This window comes from Anomaloglossus baeobatrachus, chromosome 3 (assembly GCF_048569485.1).
Source record: "Anomaloglossus baeobatrachus isolate aAnoBae1 chromosome 3, aAnoBae1.hap1, whole genome shotgun sequence".
Classification (NCBI taxonomy): Eukaryota; Metazoa; Chordata; class Amphibia; order Anura; family Aromobatidae; genus Anomaloglossus; species Anomaloglossus baeobatrachus.
The window spans coordinates 487,328,190-487,355,568 of NC_134355.1; the positions used below are offsets into that span (position 1 = coordinate 487,328,190).

Consider the following 27,379-nt stretch of genomic DNA (forward strand, 5'->3'; position numbering starts at 1 on the left):
ATGCTCCAGCCCTCAGTGCTGCTCGTTCTGTGCAGCGTCCCGCCCTTCCCCTGCCTGTCAGGGCTGTGGGTGGGAGGAAAGGAAACTAGGCCGCAAAAAGCCGGGGACTCTAGTAATAAACGCGGCCGCCGTAAAAGCGCGGCCGGCGCGAAAGTCCCCGGCGCACTACAAGTCCCAGCCGCGCCGCAGTGTTTCCCTGGCAGCGGCGGTTAGTGCGGCAGTCCCTATACATAAACACACTCAGCAGCGCTGAGTGTGTAATGGCACATATTAACCCGGTCAGCGCCGCTGTCCCCGGTGCACTAGCACACCCAGCAATGCTGGAGTGTTGCTGTGCGCGGTCCCCACGGGGACACAGAGTACCTCCAAGTAGCAGGGCCATGTCCCTGAACGATACCCGGCTCCTATCCAGCAGTCTCCCAGGAGTTGTGGATGAAGCACGGTCTCAGTGCCTGGAGACCGATAGGATCCCACTTCACCAGAGCCCTGAGGGGGATGGGGAAGGAAAGCAGCATGTGGGCTCCAGCCTCCGTACCCGCAATGGATACCTCAACCTTAACTACACCGCCGACAAGAGTGGGGTGAGAAGGGAGCATGCTGGGGGCCCTATATGGGCCCACTTTTCTTCCATCCAATATAGTCAGCAGCTGCTGCTGACCAATCTGTGGAGCTGTGCGTGCGTGTCTGACCTCCTTCGCACAAAGCAAAAAACTGAGGAGCCCGTGGGAGCACGGGGGGTGTATAGGCAGAAGGGGAGGGGCTTAACACTTTTAAGTGTAATACTTTGTGCGGCCTCCGGAGGCATAGCCTATACACCCAATTGTCTGGGTCTCCCAATGGAGCGACAAAGAAAAACGTTTTCTAACAGTTTATCCATGTTCTGTTGTTGTCTCCCCAACAAAAACCTAGACTTTCTTGTTCTGGTCAGAACCTCTCTAATGTGGAGTAGTCTATCCCACAATGTGTGTCTGGGATGTGGAAGGGACCACCATGACAAACCACCAGGTCACTGCCACACAGGCATTCTGTCTACAGACGGCAAACGCCTATAATTACCTTTGGCATATACAACATGAGTGTTTTGTAGTGAGACATTTGCCTAACATGTACTGTATGTTAGCAAGTAGTATCGGGCATAAGTAGCGTATGCACATAGGGATAAAGACAGGGAAATTCTGTCAAAGAAGCTAAAGACAAGTCAACATTAGGATAAATACTGACATCTGATAGATGTGTGCAGCACTGCACTGATGGCCCACACAACAGAAAGCAGCCATACTCTACAGAAGAATGATCGGCAGAGAAATGCACAGCATGGCAGCCCAATAATCGGGCCTTCTACCCCTCTCTTCCTACATGGGTGAAAAACAGAGGATGTGATTAGTGAGGCCTCAGCACATGAAGACATCACAACCAATGCAATGTGCAGATAAATCCACACACATTACATATACTAGGAGAGCTTCAATGTGATAGAGGGAAACGAGCAGTGAGAGGCACGAAAACTGCAGATAAAGCAGCAGAACAGAACAGCATTGGAGATGTCAGCGAGAGATACAGCATTATACCGCTGCAGCGCAGGAGAAGAGGGCTGGGGGTGGGGGGCACATGCACACGGCCAAACAACAACTGAAGACATAGGTGGAAAAAATGAAAATCAAGACCAGCAACATTGTGAGATTCAATCACGTCAGTCCCTAAACTGAATGAGGAGTTCTCTTTAATAAATCCAAACAACAGAATTATAACTATGTTGGGTCCCTTCACCCCTTGTTTATGTCTTGGTGTCTTCATTACTTACTGTATATATGGCTACACTGCTGAGGTGAGGCCTATTCCTAGATTATTACACTTTCTGCGGCCCCTTATAACCATTCTGCAACGTACACCCTTTTGTTGAATATCGTAGCAATTGTGTGCCACATTTTGTGAGATTGGAAAGGATGGCACTATACGTCAGTAGATATAGAAATGTTCACATGCAGCTCACTCTTATCTGTATTGATCCAGAAGGTTCACGGTAAGAAGAGCGACAGTAACACATTGTTACATTAACCAATTATGTTACACTAGGGAAAAATATTCTTGGCTGATGAAATGCAATCAGTTTGGCTTCTGGATCAATAAACTTTTAACTTACTCATGTGAGCAGATATAAAATAAGGGCGCTCACAGGCTGGTAGTATGCAGCGACTGGTGCAAAAATACAGTAACACTTAACATGCATTGGTGGTGTAGTGTGAATGCGGATCATGGACCCACACTACAAACCCCGAGCTATCCTGATCCTGGAGTCGTGTCATTTCCCTGCCTCTGCCCGCTCGCTAACCTGCTCCAGAGAACTGTAAAAGCATCCATGATCTGAGCAGGTTGGGAATAATCATACATAGAGGCTCAAGCGAGGATCAGTATATAGTCCACCCATATCCTGTCCACTGCCATTAACTTGAGAACAGCGGCAGCTATAGGCATAGAAATGGTGTCTAGGTATAGTAAAGTAGCCATACGCTACGCAATGAAACCACCTATAGTGCCACCTGGTGGAAAACAACGGAGTTAGCATTTTTATCTCGAAAACGGAATGAGAGAGAAAAAAGTGAATTACAAAGTTGTAGGGCATCATCAATTCAATACAAATCGACACCTTGCATACAGAAATGCTATGATTAGAACGTGTAAAGCTCACAAGGCTGCAGACATGAAGTGATACCTCATGGAGACCTTCCTACAAGTCATTGGGTATGGTGGCTGCGTGGAGTGGCCTCCACGCTCACCTGACCTGACCACATTGGACTTCTTTCTGTGAGGTCACATCAAACAGCAGGTGTATGCGACCCCTCCACCAACATTGCAGGACCTACGACGACGTATCACAGATGGCTGTGTAACGTGTCGCCTACCATCTTGCACAACGTGCAGCAAGATACAGTATGCTGTCCAGAGTCCAGATGTGCATTGCAGCTGACGGTGGCAACTTTGAGCACCAAAGTTAAATGAGTGGCATATGTGTGACCAGCATTCAATGTTTTGGGGGGGTCATATCATAGCATTTCTGCATGCAAGGTGACGATTCATATTGAATTGATGATGCCCTACAACTTTATAATTCACTTTTTTTCTCTATCTCGTTCCGCTTTTGAGATAAAAATGCTAACGCCGATGTTTTCCACCAGTTGGCGCTATAGGTGGTTTCATTGCGTAGCGCATGGCTACTTTACTATACCTAGACACCACTTCTATGCCTATAGCTGCCGCCGTTCTCAAGTTAATGGCGGTGGACAGGATATGGGTGGACACACTGTATATAACATAAACCCCTTCCCAATGTAAGAGGTCATCGTACATCCTGTCAGGTCTGCATGTATAGAGAAGTATCGTGGACATAGCCCACACCATGCACAGACGGCATCTTACTTGCACCACTCACTGCTGTTTAACCATTTAAATGCCTCTGTCAAATCACGAACCACGGCATTTAAAGGGCACAATTGCCAATGTATACCCGCACTCTCTCTAATCCCCCTTACAAAGACTGGGTGCTGGTGAGTTATCAGGGCAGACTGTGGTCTGTTGAAAGCCTCCCTAACTGCTGTCTCCGTCCGCCTATGCTGCCAAGCCCATAGTTGGGTTACATAGGAGAACAATCATTTTGCATTTATACTGCAAAACTATATAAAACAAGCAGATTCAATCCCCTAAAAAGATTAAATTAAAAAAAATTGTGCAAACAAAATAAAGTCCTACAATAATATATAAATATATTTCATGTATAAAAGAAAAATTGGAAAAAAAATATTAAAAAGGTCAAGCATTCCTGGTATCGACACTTGTCTGATCTATCAAAATCTAAATTACATGAACTCAAAGTAAACACTAAAAAAAGAAGATGCAATGAAAAAGTGATCAGAACGTCGCAGGTGCCAAAATCTTCTCAATAAAAATGTTAGCTCATTGTGTAACCTTTAATGTGTATTCCTAACTTTTCTTCTTCAGATAAGCAGTATCTTCCATGTTTAATGATTCAGTGATGATTATGTTTACATGTTAATGGGAATTTATTTGCCAAATAGAAGGTGTTCACTTCATGTTTGTATGCCCATGAGTAAGGATGTGTTCCGAAACGCGAAAGTGGGGCTATGTTAGCCTGAGAACATGATGTTTTTAATATGGCTTTTAATGGATTCTGAATAAAGTTCCATTTTTTATGGAAGAACATACTGCTGGATTTTTCATCTATTTGGAATTCTACGTGGACGCTAGCCAATCATGCGTGCATTTGTGGATCCATTGGATATATTGGTGAGATTTTTTCCCTTTTCCAGTACTTTTTGTTTTGTTGGCTCATTGCGCAAAAAAATGAAAAGAAAAAAAAACCCCAATCACTTATTTAGGTTTATTGACGTAAAAATATAAAAAGTTTATTTACAGGTTTAAATGAAATGAAAAAAAAAAAAAAATTGTTACAATCCAAATATTGTTAAAACAAAATACAAGGGCGTAATCGCTGTGAATGGGGTTATAGACAGCTCACCATTTTGACCACTGCTACATCTACAAAAGAGAAAGCAGGAACTCTATCCCAAGCAGTCCAGTAAGCAACACATCGCTAGAATCAGGGTCTCTGTTCCTACATTATGCTGCCCTCAGATTGAGCAAAAACCTAGTGACAGATTTCTTTGCGAGTGCGTGACATCGCATAGATAAAGCTATCCCAATGTAAGTGCATCCTTACAATATACCAGGTGATCTGACTTTGTTGCTTTGCATAACATACACTATACTTTCCACCTTTCATTCAGTGGAAGTCCTAGATTATTTTCTGTTCTGTATCAAAACAATATGCATCAATTTCTATTCTAATAAAACCAGATATTTTCCCACCATTGCCAACCCCGACTTTCCATTCACTACCTGCAATATTTGATAGAGTGCTTTTTTTCCTGGGGTGATTGTGAACAGCAAGCGTTCGCTTCAGTGGACAAATACCATAAAGCATTTTCCTCACCTTGCACATGCCATAGTCAGTAAGTTTTATGTGCCCTTCAGAATCCAATAAGACGTTGTCCAGCTTTAAATCTCTATAAATAATTCCTCGCTCGTGGAGGTAGTTTAATGCCAGACTGATTTCTGCAGAGTAAAACCTAGAGGGAGGAAAGCAAGAGTCTATTACCACCAGCAAAAACCGTGAGCAAAACAACTGGCTGGTCTGAAGCATATAAGTGATGGGCATAAACTGCAAAATATCAAAAAAAATCCAATAGAAATATATGAAGAATTGGACGATACAGTTTGGATGACACAAATGCATTATTTTCTACACGGCACATTACTATTTTACACGTCTGTACTGGGCTCACATTATATACAGGACAAATATGTTTAATGATTCACGAGCGCTCACTGGAAAGTGTGAAATATATATTCTCTCATAAAAACATTTGTTATATGTACATACAGCAGCCAAGGGGGAGTCCTAAGCTTTACAATTAATCTACTATTACAACCAATTCCAAATTTTCTGTATTGCTAGGCATCTAAGCAAGGCAGGAAAGAAAACACAGGCACTATTTCTCTTCTACAGAGCCATATGGTATATCACAAAAGTTAGTACACCTCACATTTTTGTAACTATTTTATTATCTCTCATGGGACAACACTGAAGATATGACACATTGATACAATGTAGAGTAGTCAGTGTACAGCTTGTATAACAGTGTAAATTTGGTGTGTCCTCTAAATAACTTACAGCCATTAATGTCTAAACTGCTGACAACAAAAGCGAGTACACTCCTAAGTGAAAATGGCCAAATTGTGCCCAAAGTGTGAATTGTGGCCACTTTCAAGCACTGTCTTAACTCTCGTGGGCATGGCGTTCACTAGAGCTTCACAGTAGCTGCTGGAATCCTCTTCCATCCTCATGACATGATGGAGCTAGTGGATATTCAAGACCTTGCGCTTCTCCGCTGCTCAATAGGGTTTAGGTCTGGAGACATGCTTGGCCAATCTAGTACCTATACCCTCAGTTTCTTTAGCAGTCGTCGTCTTGAGGATGTGTTTGAGGTCATTAAGTTGAAATATGAAGGGACGAAATCATGATCTGCTTCAGTATGTCAAAGTACATGCTAGCATTCATGGTTCCCTCAATGAGCTGTAGCTCCGCATCCAGCAGCTCTCACACAGCCCCAAACCTTGACACTCCCACCACCATGCTTGACTGTAGGCAACACAGACTTGTCTTTGTACTCCTCACCTGGTTGCCACTATACACGCTTGATACCATCTGAACCAAATAAATATATCTTGGTCTAATCAGACCAAAGAATATGGTTCCACTAATTCTTCTCCTTAGTCTGCTTTTTTTCAGCAAACTGTCAAACTGTTTGCAGGCTTTCTTGTGCATCTTTGCAAGAGGTTTCCTTCTGGGTTGACAGCTATGTAGACCAATTTGATGCAGTGTGCAGCGTATGGTATGACCACTGACAGGCTGACCCCGCACCCTTTGTTAAACCGCTGTATGGTCTTGGTAACTGTGCTGCAGCTCAGTGTTAGGTTGTTGGCAAGCTTCTTATAGCCTAGGCCATCTTTATGTAGAACAGCAGATCCTTTTTTCACAACCTTAGAGAAATCTTGGCCATAAGATGCCATGTTGAACATCCAATGACCAGTATGAGAGAGTGTGTGAGCGAAAACACCAAATATAACACACCTGCACCTCATTCACACCTGAGACCTTGTAACACTACTGAGTCACATGACACCCAGTTGGGAAAATGGCTATTTGTGCTCAATTTATTCAGTCTCGCTTAGGAGTGTACTCACTTTTGGTGCCAGCGGTTTAAACATTAATGTGTGCATGGTATGTTGAGCTATTTAGAGGGCCCAGCAAGTTACCAGCTCTACAATCTGTATACTGACTACTTTATATGGTATTAAAGTGTTGTCCCATGAAAGATATAAGAAAATGGTTACAAAAATGTGAGGGGTGTACTCATTTTTGCGCTGTAGTATCTAAGGCCATGTTCACACCCGCATAAGTGGCGCCGATGCAGTTTGTAGAACTATATTCACCCGATTAAGTGTCAGACATCGCAACTGTCTGACTTATAAGCCACTGAGGTCTGGCCGGCCATTGTCTAGAAATACCGATGGCAGAGATGTGAGCAAAGCCTCGGGTAATAAAGGTCATGTGACAGATTTAATTTTAATGTTATAGCTACAGCTGCAGTCGTCGATGTTGCTATATCCACAATGCACAAACCTTGACTTCTAAGAGTATGTGCCCACGATCAGGACTCTCTACGTTCAGAACGCAGTGAGTCGTGACTGGGGTGGGGGGGGGGGGGGGAGCGTCTCCTCCGCAGATGAAAGCAGGAGAACGCAGCTGTCAGTACCCACGATCAGGGTTCAGTGCGCTGCGGTCTCTCACTCCCTATGGAGGACGAAGGCAATTTCGCAGCAAACAATTGACATGCTGCGGTCTGGAAAACCTCTCCGCAGGTCAGTGTTTGCTGTGGAAAAAACAAGCATACTGGGCATGGGATTTATAGAAATCCCATCCACTGTTCTGTACACCGCAGCGGTTTGGACGGAGCTGACGTATGCTGCATCCAAACCGCTGCAAATACTGATCGTGGGCACGCACCCTTATACGAATAGATAACTTTTTCCTTTAGACTATGTTTGAGTTTGTATAGTAAAAGCAAACCTTGCATGCTCTTCGGGAAGCTTCCTTTGACGCTGCATGTGAAACATCAGATCTCCTCCATTTACATATTCAATAACAAAAAACAACCTGATAAAATCAAAAGAAGCACAACCTTAACTACAGGAAATGGTTACTGTCCAACAAAGGTATCATGTACAACTATAAATTCATTTAAAGGAGTTGCGTCATTATCCTCCTCTACTCACCCCAAATATATAGTTATCCTTTATCCATGGGATAGAGAGAACCTGCTGATTGCTGGGTGTCTAAGCACAAGTTAGAACCTTTTTTTTTTGTGAATAACCCTTTAATATGAGGTATCTGAGCAGCTTTTGTACTGCTAACATTTAGTCCCATACATGTCGGGCTCGACCCCATATAATCTGAATGGACAAGGGACATCTCTCATTCGCCAAAGTTTGAAAATTAGATACTTTAAGCCATTTCTCGCCTTTCCACCAAAATAAGGTACAATAGTTCCTAATGCAGAGATGGGGTGCATTCTGCTGAGATATAGCTGCCATGGCGCAGACTTAGGCTTTTCATTAATTGGACCTGACAATTACAGTTTTCCTTTTTCCTCCATCATTTTAGTATCTTCGTTTATTCAGTTAAGTGTTCTGAATCTTTATTTTTTCCAATATAGTGGATCAAATAAATAAACCTTGTGTATTATTGTGTTTTAGAATTTATTGCATGTCCTACTCATTGGCTTCAATGTCTGAATATGGCCTATGATGTCCAATTCACACACCTCAAAACGGCATCTATGTTTTATGGAATTGAGGGAGAGAAGAAAAGGGAAATCAAATCTGTTCTCGGATATGAGCTTTCGGGCCGGGATCGGGAATCTGTATGACAAGGATGTGTAGGATACTATTATATCATGCCTGGAGTTATTTTAGTGATCGTAATAACTCAGCCTAAAAACCACATGTCTCAGGTTATACAACAGCAAGACAGCAAATAACAAATGCCGAAGAGCAATTTATAAGCTGCCACGCTGTATCTTGTGCTCAGAAAATGTGATCACAGTGCAAAACAGCTGTAAGCCATATATCAACATAAGAGCAGAAAAAGGCAAGCAGTGGTCTCTAGTTATTCACTACATTATCGGTAAGAAAAAGCCTGGGGTCAAAAGAGAGCGTTATTATTACCTGCTTTCTGTTTGGAAACAAGAGTGCAGCCCGACAAGAAAAGGGTGGTTAGAGGCTTGTTCAAACACATGCTTTTCTGTCTGAACCCAGTCAATATCCTAGAAAAATTATAAAAACAAAACTGCAAATTACACAAAGCTTAAAACAAAATGCAAACAATAAGACATTGTGAATGGTCAATATTCTTTAAAGGAAACAGAATATTATCCATTTTGGTTCCTTGTATTAATGTTTGCCGTTTTTGGTAGTAACCGTTGCAAAAGGTTGAAAAGGCAGAGTAGTGAAGAGGTTGTGTAGCATATGCAGCTCTTTGAACTAACCTAGTAATTTAAAGGTGTCATCACACTATTAGGAAAGTGAACACATTCAGCTCTACATCACCTCCATACCTGTAGAGTGCACCACAAATGAGAACATGTATCACACGTCTTTAAAAAAAGGTTAGAAAATGTAACCTTGAGTCTGCAACTGACAAGACTTCTCAAGACGTTTTCACCTTTGTTTAAATATAGTTTATGGTTCTGTGATAAATGGTGCCGATGCAGTCAAGAGAGTGCATATTCACGAAAAGTAGCATCTACTTCAGCATTGGATCATTTTGGAATCTTTCTGGCCAGTATACAGCAGTATACTGAAAATCAAGGTATAGAATAGTGAATATGATCATGCCACTCTGTCCCAGGCATTGTTAGGCATCTATAACAGCTTCCATTTAATTTAGATGGTGGGCACTTTACCAAACAAATGTGTTAATTGGAGAGAAAAAAAGTGATGCAATTAGGACCCAAGATGGCTGAATGGAGTGCGGCCAGCAGCTTTTTCTTTTACAGGGAGTCAATAGGTGCCAGACATTGGCAGGTTCAGTTGACATTTTGCATATAGAGTGCTTGACTCCGTATGCATTACTTACAATAACCTGGACAACCCCTTGAAGACATGCAACTTAAAATCTAACGTTACTGTTTCTATAGGATCATGTATATATTACATACCTCATCATCATTAACCAGTTCTTTTTTCACCACCTTCATTGCATAGATGCGCTCTGTCTTTTTTAACCGCACCAACAGGACCTTTGCATAGCTTCCTCTTCCAATAACTCTAAGAAGGTCAAAATCTTGCAATCCAAGGCTGGAGGGGGGCTTATCGCTGTCCCTGCTGTTCCTTGCCTGTTAAAAATAAGGGAGTTCAAAAGAAGCTGATTAAAGCTGCCATTTCATGTTAGAGCAGCATTTTGTAGCTATTCAGGCAGTGTGAACTGCTAGGGAAGAAGGGGATAACTCAGGAAGAGCAGCTTTCATGGAAGACTCCTGAGGACAAAATACAACTAAGCATATAGAATCCTTTATTGTAGGGACAGAAAGAAGAAATATGACCAAAGTGTGCTCGCTCAATCAGCTGCATTCAATTTATTACGATCAAAACCAGTCTTTCTTCACAGCGTGAATGCAGGATAGAAAAGTGGGTTACAGCGTCATCTATGATTTCTAAAATTTATCTGAGCCTAACGGGAGTCTTACAAAAGTGTCAGGAAAGAGACGATCTAAGACATTGCCTTCCTTCAATACAGCATGCAGTAATCCTTACATCTCCAAGGCCCCTAAAAATAGTTCATTAGTGGCCATCTCTGTAGGGCCATGAGCTCTGCAGGTATAGAAACTGCTACAGCAGTCAGTCCTGTAAGGCTCCTGTATATAGAAGGTCACATCTCAGCTTCTTGGCTCTTCCAGAAATTAAGCTAAGCTCAACTACGGTCAAATCGGAATGGTCATATATGGTGGAAGGTGTCCTATCAAACTATTGTGTTTATATATCACTACAGTGTAAGTAGTGTACATCTGCTTTACAATGACAGGTGCCTAGCATTCACTCTGCTTGCAATATGCAGTGGTGACAGGTTCCTAGGTCGTTATTATAGATAGTCGTTGAATAACCCATGTAACAAAGATCCTGCTTGGGTACCTGGAGGATTAAACCTTATAGATGAACCCAAGCATGACTCATTACATAAGACTGGATAAAATGGGATCCTCTCTCTCAGCACGTTATGGCTTGCAAACAAAACGTTTACTATTTTTCAGATTTTGCCTTGTTGCTGTAATTACAAGAAGGCCCCAGAAAGAAACACATTGCTACTATCATTAAAGAGATGATGGTGTGGTCATGTCAGGCCATCGGCAGGTGAGCCCAGTCCACAAGTAAATGTGAAAGGTTATGCTGCTGGCATCCAAAGAACGTCAAGCAAGTGAAGGTTTCCAAGTTTTTGTCCTCCACAGTTGTTTACAATAATATGCAATAATTTACCTACACATTTAATTTGAATTGAAAATTGTTCATACAATCTGCATCCCAGAGAGAGATAGATAGAGATATATATATATATATTATATATATATATATATCTCTAAGACTGCATAGAACTATGTACATTTGGAGATGGCAATTTACAAAAAAATCTTTATCCATTACAGAACTAGTTACACAAGAAATAAAAAACACAAAAAATAATAATATATACGGTACTTACACTGGTTTGCAATTATGTTATCTTTACTCAATAAAACAGGTTTCTAAAAACTAAATCCTTAGACAGTGCAAACTTAGGTTAGACAGTCTTAAAATGCACCAGATTTATTAGATTGGTACATGTTTGAATATTCCCTTTAATTTTCATCAATGGCTGACTTTGTGAAAGAAATGTGGGCACAATTTTGGGGCACATTAGTAAGTAGGATCAACCTTTCTAAGCAGTTTATATGGGCATGTAAAGAAAGTTGAATAAAATGACACCTTGATATTGTGATACAGAGATAGCTACATTTTTCTTGATATGTAAATGAGCTGTTAAGATCTTTGTGCCTGACATAGATCTCCCTGGGAATTTGCCTCCAGAGATTATTTTAAAACAAAAGGGGTGTTACCAATGAGAGACATGTAGATCATGAGAGCAGACTGTCAGTCATTACTTGTATCACACTGGTAATGAATAAGCTCTGGAGCATGACTCTCAGGGAGATCAGTGTACGGCCCATAGATCTTACTAGCTCATTTACATAAAAAAGTGTATTTTTCTGGAATAAAACATCAGGTGGGAGATCTCAATGTATCATTTTATAAAATTTACTATGACCTACAAGCTCATATACCGTATTTTTCGGACCATAAGATGCACTTTTTTTCCCCCAAATGTTGGTCTGAATGTGGCTGCGGGGAATGAGGGTGCTGCGGGTCATCGGGGGCACAAGCAGGCTGTAGCAGCCTGCCGTGACCACGTGGGCCCGCTCATTTAAAATACACGCCCATCATCCCGCCCATCATCTCTCAGCGCTGAAGCCAGTGCTAACAGGTGGGCAGGATGATGGGCGGGGAATGCACGCATATTAAACAGCCTGCCCGCATGATCACCCCTGGCAACTACAGCCTGGAGTGATCATGTGCGGCTGTATTCACTGCCCCCATGCATCATTATCAGCGCGGGGTGCAGTGAATCAGTGTACTCACCCATCACAGTGTGTGGAGCCGTCCTCCTGCAGCATCACGATGTCTTCCGGTCTGTCCCAGTCAGCTGATCTGTGTAGAAAGCGGTTTGCACAGCAATGACGTCATCGCTGTGCGCGCCGCTAGCGTCCACACAGATCAGCTGACCGGGACAGACAGGAAGACATCGTGATGCTGCAGGGGGACGGCTCCACACACGGTGACAGCTCCACTCAGCGGCACTGCAGCTGAGACAGATAGGAAGATGATCCATGCTGCATGGAGTGAGGAAAGGGGAGTATAAACTTTTATTTTTTCTGATCTTGCGGCAGCTGTCATTGCTTCTACACTGGTTATGTGTCACACAACTACACCAGATGAGCAGCCTGCTCACTTTCACATTTTCTTTTATTGGGTAAGACCCTATTGCGCCGTTTCCCCACAGTTTTGCATATGCCCATATTCATGACATAGGAGGGTTGATCCAACTGACAGATTCCCTTTAAGGCATGCTGCATTATTGATAACCATTTTTAGCTAATCCATGTCCCCTAGTTGTAAAAAGTATCTGAATTGCAGCATAAATATGTTGTGAATAAAAAAAAAATATCGATTTTTAGTACAAATTATGCCAGATACCTGGCAAATTTAGCTTATAAAATGTTCCACTGTTTTTATTTTTTGGTAAGAAAACCATCTTAGGTTTTCAGTTATTTAGAACTCAAAAAAACAAAAATTAATACAAAAGAAAACCACAAGTCCTTATGCTTCAAATCAATCCAAAGCAGCATGGGAAAAAATGTAGGAAATGCAGCGCAAAGTAAAGGATTTGTCATTAACTACCAATGAAGAATATTGCTCATTATAATTATATATATTATACTTATTAATATTATAAAATATTAATAAGTATAAAATATGATAGGATGCTATTAGAAACCTCTCAAAAAAAAGATTTGCAAATCTAAGATATTTCCACCTTCTGCTTTTAGAGCATTGCAGAGGTTTCAGCCAATGTAGGAAATCAATGCAGAGACAATGACCTCTGCTCATGGATCATCTTGTTCTAGGCAGCAAATACAGAGCTTTCAGCCCCATAAAATAAGAGAATGATCAGAAAGTCCTTTATTGAGAAAAAAACCCCATTGGAAATCGGTGAAGAAGATACGAGGCCAAAGAAGTTATTCTGAAGGAATGATCTTTTGCCAATTGCAAGAAATACATCCAATTTAAAGTACACTGGATAATAAAAGTATCAGCTATATGACAGCAGATATTACAGGCCACTTGTCCGGGACAAGCAATGTATTTTTCTTCTTGCGGTGCGGCAGAGAACACACAATTACTAACAAAGAGCGTGCTATTATGGCCTATTTCTCTTGTTTTCATCTTGAGGGATGTCATACTCCCACACATATCACCAAGGATAGGTTCGAATCATTATAAAAAAAAAAAATATAAAAAAGACATACAAAACTGGAATAGTAAAAAGTCAACTATGCCACACAATAAGTCAGTAAAAACCTTTTACCTCTTTTTCTTCACCGTCCTGGTCTATATTATTATGACTCCTATGCCTGTAAGTTGATTCTGCAAAGAAAAAAAAATAAAAAGTCATTTTTGGCTTAGTGCTCTTCAGTCTAGGATTGCTCACTGTATGGTAATGTAAAGCCACTTAGTTACTACATTAATCTCCTAGGGGGCTTTGGTGATCTGGACTATGCAAATATACGGAGGGAATGTGGGCTGCCACAGCTGGCAATGCACATCCCAGTTATCCAACATCTGTCATCCAGTATGGAATTTATGCATATTAGTCGTGTAATGCCCAGGCCTGTATTATGGATGCATTTTGCTACACTTTGGACTGAAGCACCCTAGAGTTCAATTTTCTTTTCAGTTTTCTCATTTTATGACATAATGGAGAAACAAACCATCAGCTACGATAAATCCCACTGCAGTAGTGGCAGATGTGAGCTGAATATATTTACCCGTCCTTTGTCAAGTCACTATGTAACTATGTATTCAACTCCTCCTCTTTTTTTCCCCCCTCGATATTACATATTTTTATACACTTTTTTTTACTATGACTCATTCCAGGCACATTTATTTCACACTTTTTTAGTACACATTGTACGCTTTTTAGTATGCGTCTAGCACGGTTTCCATCACAGTATGGATTTTTTTTATTACACTCATGCGCTTTATTTACAGTGTGTTTTTTTATATGATGCACCTGCACTTTTTAACAATGCGCTTTTTCTGCCATAATGTCCGTCCTTTGTTGCACATATTGTGGTTTTTCACAGGATATCATTGTACATTTTTGTGCTTATATTTATGTATTTGTTGTGGCCCAATCATAGATCCTGTTATTAACTTTATATCTCTATTTATAAGGCACCATCTTACATCCGAGTACACAAATGATCCAGCATTCTGTTACACTATTCCCCTGCCTGCTTTGGTCTCTTATGCAATTACTTGCTAGCAATAAGGTTCATCGTCTCTCTAGTAAAGCGCTACATGCTGTGCGGTCACGTGGGTTAGGCATCGCGGCTCCCATGGCAACGTGTCACTGGGTGCCCTGCAGCCTGCACCTCCCTCTTTGTGATGGGTGGCTGTTGGTCACCTGACGCTATGCCAGAAAGTGGTGGTGATGTACCATAGCCCACATGACCACAACATATTGGTGCGCTCATTGATAGGGATATAGAGGGATATATTTGATTGGACAATGGTCCTTTAAAAGCTCCTAGTATGTATCTCTAGACACACCCCTTCTGAAGAAGCTACTGCAGCGAAACGCACGTCGGGGTAAACTGGTAAATATTCTGTTCCCATCTTCCTTTGCTCTTGATGTATGTGTACTGTTTCCATACTAATGGATCTACTCAATTTTTTCATGCGCAATCATTGTTTCTGTAATCTATCTATCTGCATGCAGAGCACTGGGTCTATCCCAATAGAGAAACACAACATTATGCATTTAACTGATTTTTTTTTTCTTTCAGATCTACACTAGAGAGCTAATCACATTCCACGTTGCTCTTTTAGGCCGGGTACACATATCCGGCTTTTCGCCGGTTTGACGGATGCGGCGCACACCAGTACAGTATGATACAATACAGTGGCAGCACCGCAACTTCCGGGTCACATGCTCCGGTCACATGACAGCATGTGACCGGCGCTTGTTGCGCTGCCAGTGTACTGTATACACTGTACTGGCGTGTGTCGCATCCGTCAAACCAGCGAAAAGCCGGATGTGTGTTCCCAACCTTAGGCTATGTGCGCACGTTGCGTAAATACATGCAGTTACGCTGCACTTTGTAGCGCAGCGTAACTGCATGCGTCCTGCGTCCCCTGCACAGTCTATGAAGATTGTGCAGGGGCCGTGCGCACGTGGCGTTTTAGATCGCAGCGCTTCGGCTGCTGCCGAAGCGCTGCGTAAAAAGAAGTGACATGTCACTTCTTCCGTGCGCTTTGCCGGTAGCTCCTGCTCTGTCTATGGGAGGAGCTGCAGGCAGAGCGCATGGAATCTGCTTTTTTTTTTTTTCACTACGGACATTTCTGCAGCGATTTAAAGCGCACATGTGCTCTTTAGATCGCTGCAGAAATTTCTGCAGTGACTGTACGCAACGTGCGCACATAGCCTTATGTGTTTTGGTGCTCTACTCTACTGGGTAATCTTTTCATTTTTTGTACTTTGCGTGCATTTAATTTATTTGTGCAAGTGCTGATGCTCTTGATCAAACAAAACATTTTCCATAACAAGTTATTTTTTTAAAACTAGTATAATGATGAGTATGTTACCACTTGATTGACAATGTAAACAAGCGGCATTGTATTGTGCCTCTGGTCCAAACTGTGCGATCCGTGATACTGTTATACGAGGCAGCTTTGGCTTTACAGCATCACAGCAGTGCTGAAGCTGGCCAGGATCAGGAGCTAACAGCACACTCCAGCAATCTCAGCCTGCTTTAGAGCAGCTCTTACAAGCTCTATTGGAAAGAGATAGTAAATACTGTGCATTTTCTGCTGCTTAATTGCTGAGGTGGCCGGTCTTTTAGCAAAGGAGATGGAAGCAACAGAAAATGACACTAATTATCATGGAAAGAATTTTAACTCCTTACTCCAATGCTTCCAAGAGCCATAACTTTATTTTTCCATCCTTTTGAGTGACGCCATTCATTTTATCATACAATGTATTAGAAATATAGGGGCGAGCGATTCCAGGTGTGGTGAAATTGGGGGGAAAAAAATAAAAACAAAAAAAATGCAATCCTGCCAGAATCAACTGTTTTTATAGCATTCATTGTGTGGTAAGATGACCGGGGTATATGTATGTGTATACATAGATTTTTTTTTTTTTTAGATTTGTGTCACCATTTTTGGAGACTCAGAACTTTTATTTTTCTGACAATTGAGCTCTATGAGGGATTAGGGTTTTTTTTTTGCATGAAAAGCTGATGTATTATTGTTACCATATGGGGGTACATACGATGTATTGACCACTTATTGCATTTTTTTGTCGGAGGTGCAGTGACCGAAAAATGGCAATTGTGGAGTTTCAACTTTTTTTTCTGCTTTGCAGCATGTACTGTATGTATTGTGATAGATTGGACCTTTATGGATGTAGCAATACCAAATATATATAAAGGCAGAAGTGCACTGGGACTGAAGCGTCACAGCTGCACTTGCAGGCTCTAAAGTGAAGATTGTGCCTGATATGCATACATATTGGCTAGCCAACCGACTACTTTGAGGACTGCGAGTTGGACACAGTACAATTTCTAATTAAAAGCAGATTGCAAAGTTGTTTAATTTTATAAGCACTTTGCAATTTCAATAATTTAAGAACTGGATACAACCCCTTTAAAAACGGAAAAAGGGGGGGGGGTGTGAATAGAATAGTAGAATTTTTAAGGATTTTAGGGACTTGAACCCTGTGTTTGTCTGATTACTTGATTCTTGTCCAATACGTAGCCAATATCTGATCTTATGATGTGGAGAAACTTTATAGCAAACTAAGGCTACGTTCACACAGCGCATCTTTTGGTGCGTTTTTGAGTTCACAAAGATGCACCAAAATGCATGCATTTCCTTCCCCCAGCAAAGTCTATGAGATTTTGCTGTTCACACTGGGCATCTTTTGTTGGCTGCGTTTTTGGAGATGCAGCATGTCAATTCTTTTTGCGTTTTTTTCAGCGTTTTTGAGCCCTTCCAGTCAATAGATTTGACTTGAAAAACGCACTGGGCATAACGCAGTAAAAATGCGTCAAAAACGCATAGCGATGCCGTGTGTGAACATACCCTAAGAATTGGCCAATAGCATTTTATACTGGTATAAATGTCCAGTCTTGAAGACGAGAAGCTTTATTTAGAACAATGCAGACAAAAATGGAGGTGATGGAAATAACCCATTGAATCATTAAAAACAGTTCATGACTTACACAGCCCAGCTCTATGGCAAAAATGGTAACGGCATCGACATTGTAATATACGAGTGAGCATTTCTTCTTATGATACAGTGCTTCTTACGTACCTGGCTCAATTTGTGGATTCATGCTGGGGGTTTCTGTAGGTATGATTGGTTCCTGCAATAGTAGTAAAAATAAAAGCCTATTACAGATATGCACAATATACATTATTTCTATAAATGCTCTTAATCACAAGTTTAGCCAACAGTTGAAAAAGCCCTGTTACTTACTGCTATCGTGTGCCGTCCGCATTCAATGCTGACTAGTTTGTGGCATTTCTTGTGGACCAGTAGCTTGCAGTTGATACATTTGTAACCCTGTCGTCCTAGCCCCCATATTCGGTCTGTGCAGATGGCACAATGGGCACGCTGGAAATAAAGATTAACAAACACAGTCATAACAGTTTGTAGATTGTCCTCTAGATAGGACATAGAAACATAAAACAGGCACATCCAGTCATTAGCAGGAAATGGCAACACACTAGACCTAAAATATACTTCAATATACAAGCAAGACATCTAGTCTGAGGATACGATTTAAAGAATGATGCCAACCACATCACATTTAGGGCTTCAAAAGGGCTAAATAAAGTTTTCTGTCTTCAAGACGGGACACTTAGGAGACTTTGATTCCAGAGATGTATCACTTACTGGGCTACTTCTAGTGCAATTTAAAAAAAATAAATAAAAAAACATTAGATTTGTAAGCCTGCTGATATATAGTCCTTATTCATTAGCTCAGTATAACTCAGCCGCCACCACTGATTAACAGCTCTTTGCCAATGCACTATGTGCACAGAGAGCTGTCAATCAGTGGTGTGGGCAAGGTTATACAGAGCTCAGCATCCATACAATTGGTAGATCTCCCCAGCAACAATGGTTTTATGAAAACTGCAGCAAGCAGCTCAGCAAGTGATACATCGCTGGAATCAGAATCGCTGCCCCTAAATCATGCTGCTCTCAGAAGGGGTAGCAAAAAAATGAGTGAAAGTTTCCTTCTAAATGGGTTATTGAACAATGTAATAAAAATGGCTACTGTCACATATTTCAAGCTGCAACCTTTCCCAGTCATTTGTTAGGATTAATTACAGCCTGGAGAAACACAGTCAAGACACGTTTCATAAATGTCAAAAGGGACGGCATCCCAAACAAATAACTTATTTACTCACTCAGGCATGGAGCAGGGCTAGGACTATAAAAACAAAAACCTAAAAATCTCCTTGGTTGACCAAGCACAACAGATGTATTTCTCCAGCGTCATCCTGTTGGGTGCCCATTTGCAAACCTGTTCTGCCAAGCCACTTTAATAGGTTTACAAATGGACTGAAGCTAGAAAAAAACACCTTATGCCCAGTCTGCTTGGTTTAATATTTTCTCTCACCACAGCCCGTTTTCTGGCTGAGTAGGCAGATCAAGCATATTTGCTCATAACAATGCTAGTCTTGACAATTGAGTCAAGTTTCTCGAGCTAGGTTTTAGACTGCAACCCATCCAGACACGTGACTAGGACAGGTTGAAATATGTGACAGTGGCCATCTTTATCATTCTCAGAGAATCCATGTGATGAAAGTACTAAAAATGGCATAGATAGATTATTAGGTGATGTAATGCTCATTCGTAAAGTGTGTAAATTGCCACTTCAAAAGAGGAAGAGAACAGAATCTCTAGTGCCTCCTATTGGAAGCAGTATCCGAGAAGTCCATATTCACCCTTTAAATGGCATTCCTACAGGGCTTAGAACAGAGACCTGAAATAAGTTTTGGCCATTCTTGCCCCTTGTCAGTGCAATATAGGAGGATTAGGTGGCACCATTTCTTTGCACAAATCAGAAATATTCCAGCTTTTGGTGTTTTCACGCCAGTTTCACTGAAATAGGCTAAACCGATGCACATGTGTAACACCACAGCTCATCTAATTCATAACAGGCTGTGAAATTCCATATGAAAGTGATCACACTCCAGTTCCTGACTGGAGTAGTGCACAAAGGAGCATGCCACACAACAGACGCTCCAATTTTATGCAGAGTCGCACAAATCAAGGGTGTCCAACTCCACCACTCCCCTCATTAAGAGCAGTGAGAACATCACCAGTTCTGACTAAAACATGCTTATTATCTACATAAAAACAAAGCTACTTTAACCTAAAAACACTTACTCTGTTAAATCTCTTGGCTTGGAATGTATGTCCATTTGCACAGTATAGTTTCCGCCACCGTCTTGCTCCACGCCGATAGATGGACTCTGATAAAAGTTTGTGACAGGAAAATGAAAGTTATACAAAATGTATTTTTCACCTTCAGTTAGTTATGTAAAATGTAGTAATGTCCGAAACCAAATTATGTGAGATTGTATGGCATCACGGCAACTACACAACAGCAGCTATGTAAAATGACTTCTGAACATGCAAAGCTTGAGTTCAAATTTTTATGTGCTTGACTCTAACTTTGAGGTATTTGACAGAAAGTTTTGGAACTTCTATCATTTCAGGAAGTATTATTTGGAACCAAAATCGTGGACTGATATTACAGAGGTCAAATGTCAGATTCAGGTCATCAAGCCAAAGAAAGTCAACAATGGTGCCTCAGACCAAGTGAGTAACACTTTGTATGATCCTTGTATGGCGGGACACTAACTCCTACATTAGCAGGTCTTTACAGACTGGAGATTCACAGACTTGCTAAATGAATTTTTTAGCGGACAGGATAGGTATGGATAGGATGCCACTAGCATGGATAGGATGCCACTAGCATGGATAGGATGCCACTAGCATGGATAGGATGCCACTAGCATGGATAGGATGCCACTAGCATGGATAGGATGCCACTAGCATGGATAGGATGCCACTAGCATGGATAGGATGCCACTAGCATGGATAGGATGCCACTAGCATGGATAGGATGCCACTAGCATGGATAGGATGCCACTAGCATGGATAGGATGCCACTAGCATGGATAGGATGCCACTAGCATGGATAGGATGCCACTAGCATGGATAGGATGCAACTAGCATGGATAGGATGCAACTAGCATGGATAGGATGCAACTAGCATGGATAGGATGCAACTAGCATGGATAGGGTGCAACAAGTTTGGTTTGCAAATCGGACCAAACCCAGACTTGACTCTGCTCTTTTTTTGTAGCCCATTGGTTTTTTTTTTTACTAGGTTTCTTATTCTGGTAAGAGCTGGAATATAAGATCAGTTGGCTTGTCTGTTGCAGATCTGGACTATACATACGAGTATAACAAGGAGAACTTTAAAGCACCTCAATCACCAGGATTTTCCTATATAACCTAAAGCCAGTGCTATACTGGCACTATCATGCTGATTCTACATTGATACATAGCTTTAGTGGTCAGCTAGGATGTATAGGTTTTGAAACACAAGCAAGTAAAGTTTGTAAAATGAACAGCTTTTGAATGACAGCAGCTGCCGATCAGCTGGGGTGGGTTTTGATAGTGATGCCTGCCCCCCCTGTCGATCCTCCCTCATCTGTTATTTATGCTAATTCCATTATAGAATCGATTTACTGACTAGAAGGACCTGTGCTGATGTCATACCCATGTGACCAGAAGGGGCGGGGCCTCAGCCAATCGAAAAATAATGTTGCATCCTGGTATCAGATATGTTGTCTGAGGCCCCGCCCCTTCTGGTCACATGGGTATGACATCAGCACAGGTCCTTCTACTCAGTTAGTAAAACAATTCTATAATGGAATTAGAAAAAATAACAGATGGGGCGGATGGACAGGCAGGGGGGCAGGAATCACTATGAACACCCATCAAAGCGATCAGCTGATCGGCAGCTGCTGACTCACAAAAAACTGCTCATTTTACAAACTTTACTTGCTTGTGTTTTAAAACCTATACTTTCTAGCTGACCACTAAAGGTATGTATAGAATCAGCATGATAATACCAGTACAGCACTGGCTGTAGGTTATGTAGGAAAATCCTGGTGATTGGTGCGCTTTAAGAAATAGTCCAGGCTAGAAATCTGACTAGAACTAGAAGATAAATGTATATTTCAAATGTATATTATTTTTGTTATTTACTTGAAGGGAAACCAAGCTGCTGTACCAGGAACTGCTGCCATCAAGTATAAAAAGTGGTTGTTGAGAAATAAAGGGGCATGGTGCTCGGGGAAGCACCACAATCGGCAGAACAGTTAGGCTACATGCGCACGTTGCTTTTTTTCCTGCTTTTTTGCTGCTTTTTTGGCTGCAGTTTTGTTGTCAGAACTTTCTGACATTTGACTTCCCAGCAAAGTTTATGAGAAGTCAGATTTGTCATGCGCACGTTGCAGTTTATTTGTCAGTGTTTTATTTGTCAAAGGTTTGTGACAAATAAAATGCAGCATGTTCATTCTTCCTGCGTTTTTGTCAACATGTCACAAAAACGCAGCAAAAACGCAGGGTGTGAAAAACGCAGCAAAAACGTACCAAAAACGCACCTAAAATTGCATGCGTTTTTTTTTAAATTTCCAGGCTCTCTGACAAGGTGCAGTTTTGGCTGCATTTTGGCTGCAGTTTGTGAACACAAAAAGATGCAGCGTGCGCATGTAGCCTTACGGTTTCGGCAATCTGACCACCATCACTAATCGGACAGGTCATTACATTAATGGTATGCAATATTTGGGCGTATGACATAGGTAAAAAATAAATTATGAATTGCTGAGAAATGAAGAATAAAATGCTAAAAATTAAATGTTAAAATATAATTAAAAAGGCAGAATCGCAAGTTTGGGGTGTTAAGTGTGTTAGGCCCCTTATTCTGCCTTTGCAACATACATAAAATCACATGAGAGCTACTTACTGTCCTCACCGGCGCAGGACATTCCAGGCCTCTCGGGTGTGCAGGGGAAGACTGTAAAGTAACAGATTATGATTGTCATTGTACAATACACATTGTTTTCTTCATCAGCAGTTAATTTGTGCCGCCATTAAATGACATTTAACACAAAGCGAGTGCCTTATGAATAGCCATCAATAATCCCTCCACAGAAGAATAACTCTTACTGTATTGATTAATGTGACTCACGTATTGTATTTTTCTCACCGTGAATTAGCAGCTCGGAATCTTTATTTAGTTCATACAACCGGAAAGCTTCTTCTAGCTCAAGCTGTGAGGATACAGTGCATGGATCTCCTGATAATAAAGAAGGCAATTTTACATTAACACAAACCATATGTATGACAGGTGAAAATAATTCCTACGTGAAGTAGATGGAGATTTAGTTCAGCAAAATCAACACATCAGAGTGGAATATGTCACTGCATGGGTAAAAATAACTAGGCCATTAAGGCGGGCTTGTTGTGTGCTGGCCAGGAGGTTTTGTACCAATCCGCTTTGAAATAGATGACTAAATTGACAACTGGATGTCATCATTCCCCTTAACGATAAAGTGATATAGTTTCATACGGACTGTGGTAGGATTTGAAGAACCCTGCGCAGTGGTGATGTCAATAGTTCATGGCCACCAGACTAGAGCCCAGTAAACCTCCTACCTTCATACTTGCACCTTTTCTAATGAGTAGGCCTGGCATCACATTGAGGGTGCCTACTGATCAGAAGACGACAGGGCTGCCGGCAGCTAGGAGGATCATAGGACTCTGATCTGGGGGCCACTGGAACGTTTTGCTTCACTCTACCACCCACCAGCTATTTAATGAAATTATACAAAAAGGATTTACATGTTTAATAATATATATTACACATGTTTAATTATACTTTACAGACATTTCAGTTTTGCAGACAACTGAAAATTAAGAAAGCAAGGCCAATGTCACACGACCGTAGATTCTCTCATCCTAGAGAATTGGGTTGACTATCCAATCTGATCAGAGTTTGACCGGAGTGTCCGCATAGTCTGCTCCTGCTCCAGTTCTCTTAGGTGAGAGAATCGGAGCACACTATGAGGAGAAAATGGAGAACAAAATTTCTCTATTGCGTCAGTGCATGGAAATCAGATGGCACTGTAGAGTTTAATGTTTTCCACGCACCCATATACTCGAATGTATGAGACATTCCATTTTAGAGTGAAATTGCAGCATGCTGTGATTCTTTTCATTGCCACATTTTGTCAGTGAAAATAAAATTGTCATCAGCACTGCCTCATTCACATTGTTCCAAATATTATTCGATAATCAGATAATGTAACGTGACGTAGGGTAGAAGTTGTGGGTGAGTTAGTCATCTGCGGCACGCTACATTAAAATGGAGGTCCTGGCTGGGTATGAGGTGTTGAACTATGGAGGTGATACGCCTTTGCAGGCCGCATGTTGTTGGTGGGTTTGGCAGGCGAGGACCAGATGGTACACAGTTCTTTATGGAAACTACAAGTTCATAAAAAAACTTACTTTTACTGAACATAAATGTGGCAATAACAATGTACATCAGCTAGCAGACACACATCTTCTCATACGTTTCAGCCTCACAGAGAATCATTATACATACACATTCACTTCAGTTGTTCCAAGTCCTTTCCTTACCAACACTACCAAGCCTAGTACTTCATTACAATCCTCGGAAGGCATTCGCCTCTTCAAGCAGTTCCACATCTTTTCCCTCTTAGAGGGACGTGGCTGGACTCAGCTATAAGCTACTGAAGACGCCAAGGAGACATCCGCTTAAGACACGCACTCTGTTCCTTGTCCTGCTCTGTCACTTGCACCAGGACTAGTCTCTATCGGTCACTTGTTCCTTCGGTCAGTGTGCTGAAACGGCTCCAAAACTACATCACTCTGTGTCACAGTCACCTCCTTTTTCTCAGTTGTTCCCTCTTTTCCTCGGTCACGCTTTCTTCTGTAATGGTCTCACTCTCTTCAGGACACACGTGTCATGTGGCTCTGCTGTAACTTAGTTGTGTATAGCACTGGTATTTAAAATTTAACCTTTATTAATTTCTCTATTAAAATTATAGGACCAATCAGGTGATACCACAAGGTAAAAACACACAAAGTACAGATTGGATGCATACAATATATCAACAGGAGTTATATCCAATTCCCTCACGGTCCTCCCGGTTCAGATATATACATCCAAATGATTAAAGTGACATTGTGCAAAAAACCGTGATCCTCCCAAAATTGCACTCTTGCCCTTAGATTAACACTCTTTTTAAAGTGGCTACGTGCAAATGCAAAGATTATCCACAGATCACAGAAAACACTGGGGTATAATCAGGGAGGAAAAACAATGGTTTTTGTAAAACTGGTGCTCAAAAAGTGCAAAATAGTGCAATCATTGGTGGTAGTGGGACTTATGCTCACCGTCTATCCCACTATTCACCAATGAAACCATATGTTACCTTACAATATACAGGGGGGGCGACTCACTAACGCACCACACAGTACCCCTAAGGTAACAAACTCAACGTCCTTGGGAAGGAGGACGTTGAGTTTGTTACCTTAGGGGTACTGTGTGGTGCGTTAGTGAGTCGCCCCCCCTGTATATTGTAAGGTAACATATGGTTTCATTGGTGAATAGTGGAATAGACGGTGAGCATAAGTCCCACTACCACCAATGATTGCACTATTTTGCACTTTTTGAGCACCAGTTTTACAAAAACCATTGTTTTTCCTCCCTGATTATACCCCAGTGTTTTCTGGGATCTGTGGATAATCTTTGCATTTGCACATAGCCACTTTAAAAAGAGTGTTAATCTAAGGGCAAGAGTGCAATTTTGGGAGGATCACGGTTTTTTGCACAATGTCACTTTAATCATTTGGATGTATATATCTGAACCGGGAGGACCATGAGGGAATTGGATATAACTCCTGTTGATATATTGTATGCATCCAATCTGTACTTTGTGTGTTTTTACCTTGTGGTATCACCTGATTGGTCCTATAATTTTAATAGAGAAATTAATAAAGGTTAAATTTTAAATACCAGTGCTATACACAACTTCTCATATTGGTATTACCCCCTCATATACTGCTGTAACTTAGACCTGAGCCTCTCTGTCTCAGGCTGGACTCTATCTAATTGTAAAATGGAGTCCGTCCTTTGCTTATGGACTTGCTCCTTTCCCTGTGGGCCAATCCCACCTGCTTAACAGTATCTTACAAAAACATCCTTTACCTATATTTTTATAATGTCCAGTCACTAGATGGCAGCATTTATTTGCAGACACTATACATCATAGTAATTGCTTAACCAACACTACTACATCTTTACATTACACCACACCACACCTTATGCATTCCTATACCTTACAGCACTTTCCTACATAACATTACTTTAACCCCTTCACGACCATGGACGGATCTTTCCGTCATGGATCGTGTCCCGGTAATCCCCGCCCCCTGCCGCGGGTAGGCGGCGTGGATCGGCACACATATCAGCTGTTTTCAACAGCTGACATGTGTGCCTACATGTTCCGAGTGGAATCGCATTCCACCCGGAACATTAACCCCTTAGATCTCGCTGCCAAAGTCTGGCAGCGAGATCTATATGCGCGCGGCCATCTTTTTTTCTTACCGCCGCCCCCTCCGGACGTCACGTGAGTGATCACGTGACGTTCGGTGGTTGCCATCGTAGCACAGGGTCATGTGATGACGCCTGGTGCTAAGAAGTTTCACTTTCATTCTTCCTCGGCACGGAGCAGAGGAAGAAAGAAAGTGACTATTTCTGCTGATTACAGCGGTATAGCTGTGATCAGCAGATAGCGATCAGCAATCGGATTGCTGATCGCTATAGCCCCCTAGGGGGACTAGTAAAATAAAATAAAAAAAGTAAAAAAAAAGTTTTAGAAAATTAAAAAAAAAAACAAAAAACCTAAAAGTTCAAATCACCCCCTTTCCCCCCATTGAAAATTAAAGGGTTAAAACATAAATAAATATACACATATTTGGTATCGCCGCGTTCAGAAATGCCCGATCTATCAAAATATAAAATCAATTAATCTGATTGGTAAACGGCGTAGTGGCAAAAAAATTCCAAACGCCAAAATTACGTTTTTTGGTCGCCGCAAGTTTTACGCAAAATGCAATAACAGGCGATCAAAACGTAGCATCTGCGCAAAAATGCTACCATTAGAAACATCAGCTCGAGACGCAAAAAATAAGCCGTCACTGAGCCATAGATCCCAAAAAATAAAAACGCTACGTGTTTCGGAAAATGGCGCAAAACGTGCGCCACTTTTATTGGACAAACTTGTGAATTTTGTTTAACCCCTTAGATACAAGTAAACCTATACATGTTTGGTGTCTACAAACTCGCACCGACCTCAGGTATCATACCCACACATCAGTTTTACCATATAGTGAACACCGTGAATAAAACATCCCAAAAACTATTGTGCCATCACACTTTTTTTGCAATTTTTCCACACTTGGAATTTTTTTGCTGCTTTCCAGTACACCATATGGTAAAACTTATGGTTTCATTTAAAAGTACAACTTGTCTCGCAAAAAACAAGCCCTCATATGGCAAGATTGACGGAAAAATAAAAAAGTTACGGCTCTCGGAAGAAGGGGAGCAAAAAACAAAAACGCAAAAACGGAAAGTGCCCCGGGGCTGAAGGGGTTAAATCTTATCATACATATACAGCTCTGGCAAAA

The 27,379-nt window shown here is 41.4% G+C and overlaps 1 protein-coding gene across 1 annotated transcript in view; it reads right to left on the reverse strand.

Annotated features, from left to right (window-relative positions):
* The window catches only part of PRKCI (protein kinase C iota), a 154,350-nt gene that overhangs the window by 42,238 nt on the left and 84,733 nt on the right, over nucleotides 1-27,379 (reverse strand). Inside the window, exons 3-12 of the mRNA XM_075340636.1 lie at nucleotides 22,872-22,961; nucleotides 22,629-22,679; nucleotides 19,973-20,058; nucleotides 18,050-18,187; nucleotides 17,885-17,936; nucleotides 13,871-13,929; nucleotides 9,855-10,031; nucleotides 8,863-8,960; nucleotides 7,706-7,792; nucleotides 5,006-5,141 (exon numbers count right to left, since the gene is read on the reverse strand). Of these exons, the coding sequence (XP_075196751.1) occupies nucleotides 5,006-5,141; nucleotides 7,706-7,792; nucleotides 8,863-8,960; nucleotides 9,855-10,031; nucleotides 13,871-13,929; nucleotides 17,885-17,936; nucleotides 18,050-18,187; nucleotides 19,973-20,058; nucleotides 22,629-22,679; nucleotides 22,872-22,961 (974 nt within the window). The remainder of the gene's footprint in view (nucleotides 1-5,005; nucleotides 5,142-7,705; nucleotides 7,793-8,862; nucleotides 8,961-9,854; nucleotides 10,032-13,870; nucleotides 13,930-17,884; nucleotides 17,937-18,049; nucleotides 18,188-19,972; nucleotides 20,059-22,628; nucleotides 22,680-22,871; nucleotides 22,962-27,379) is intronic.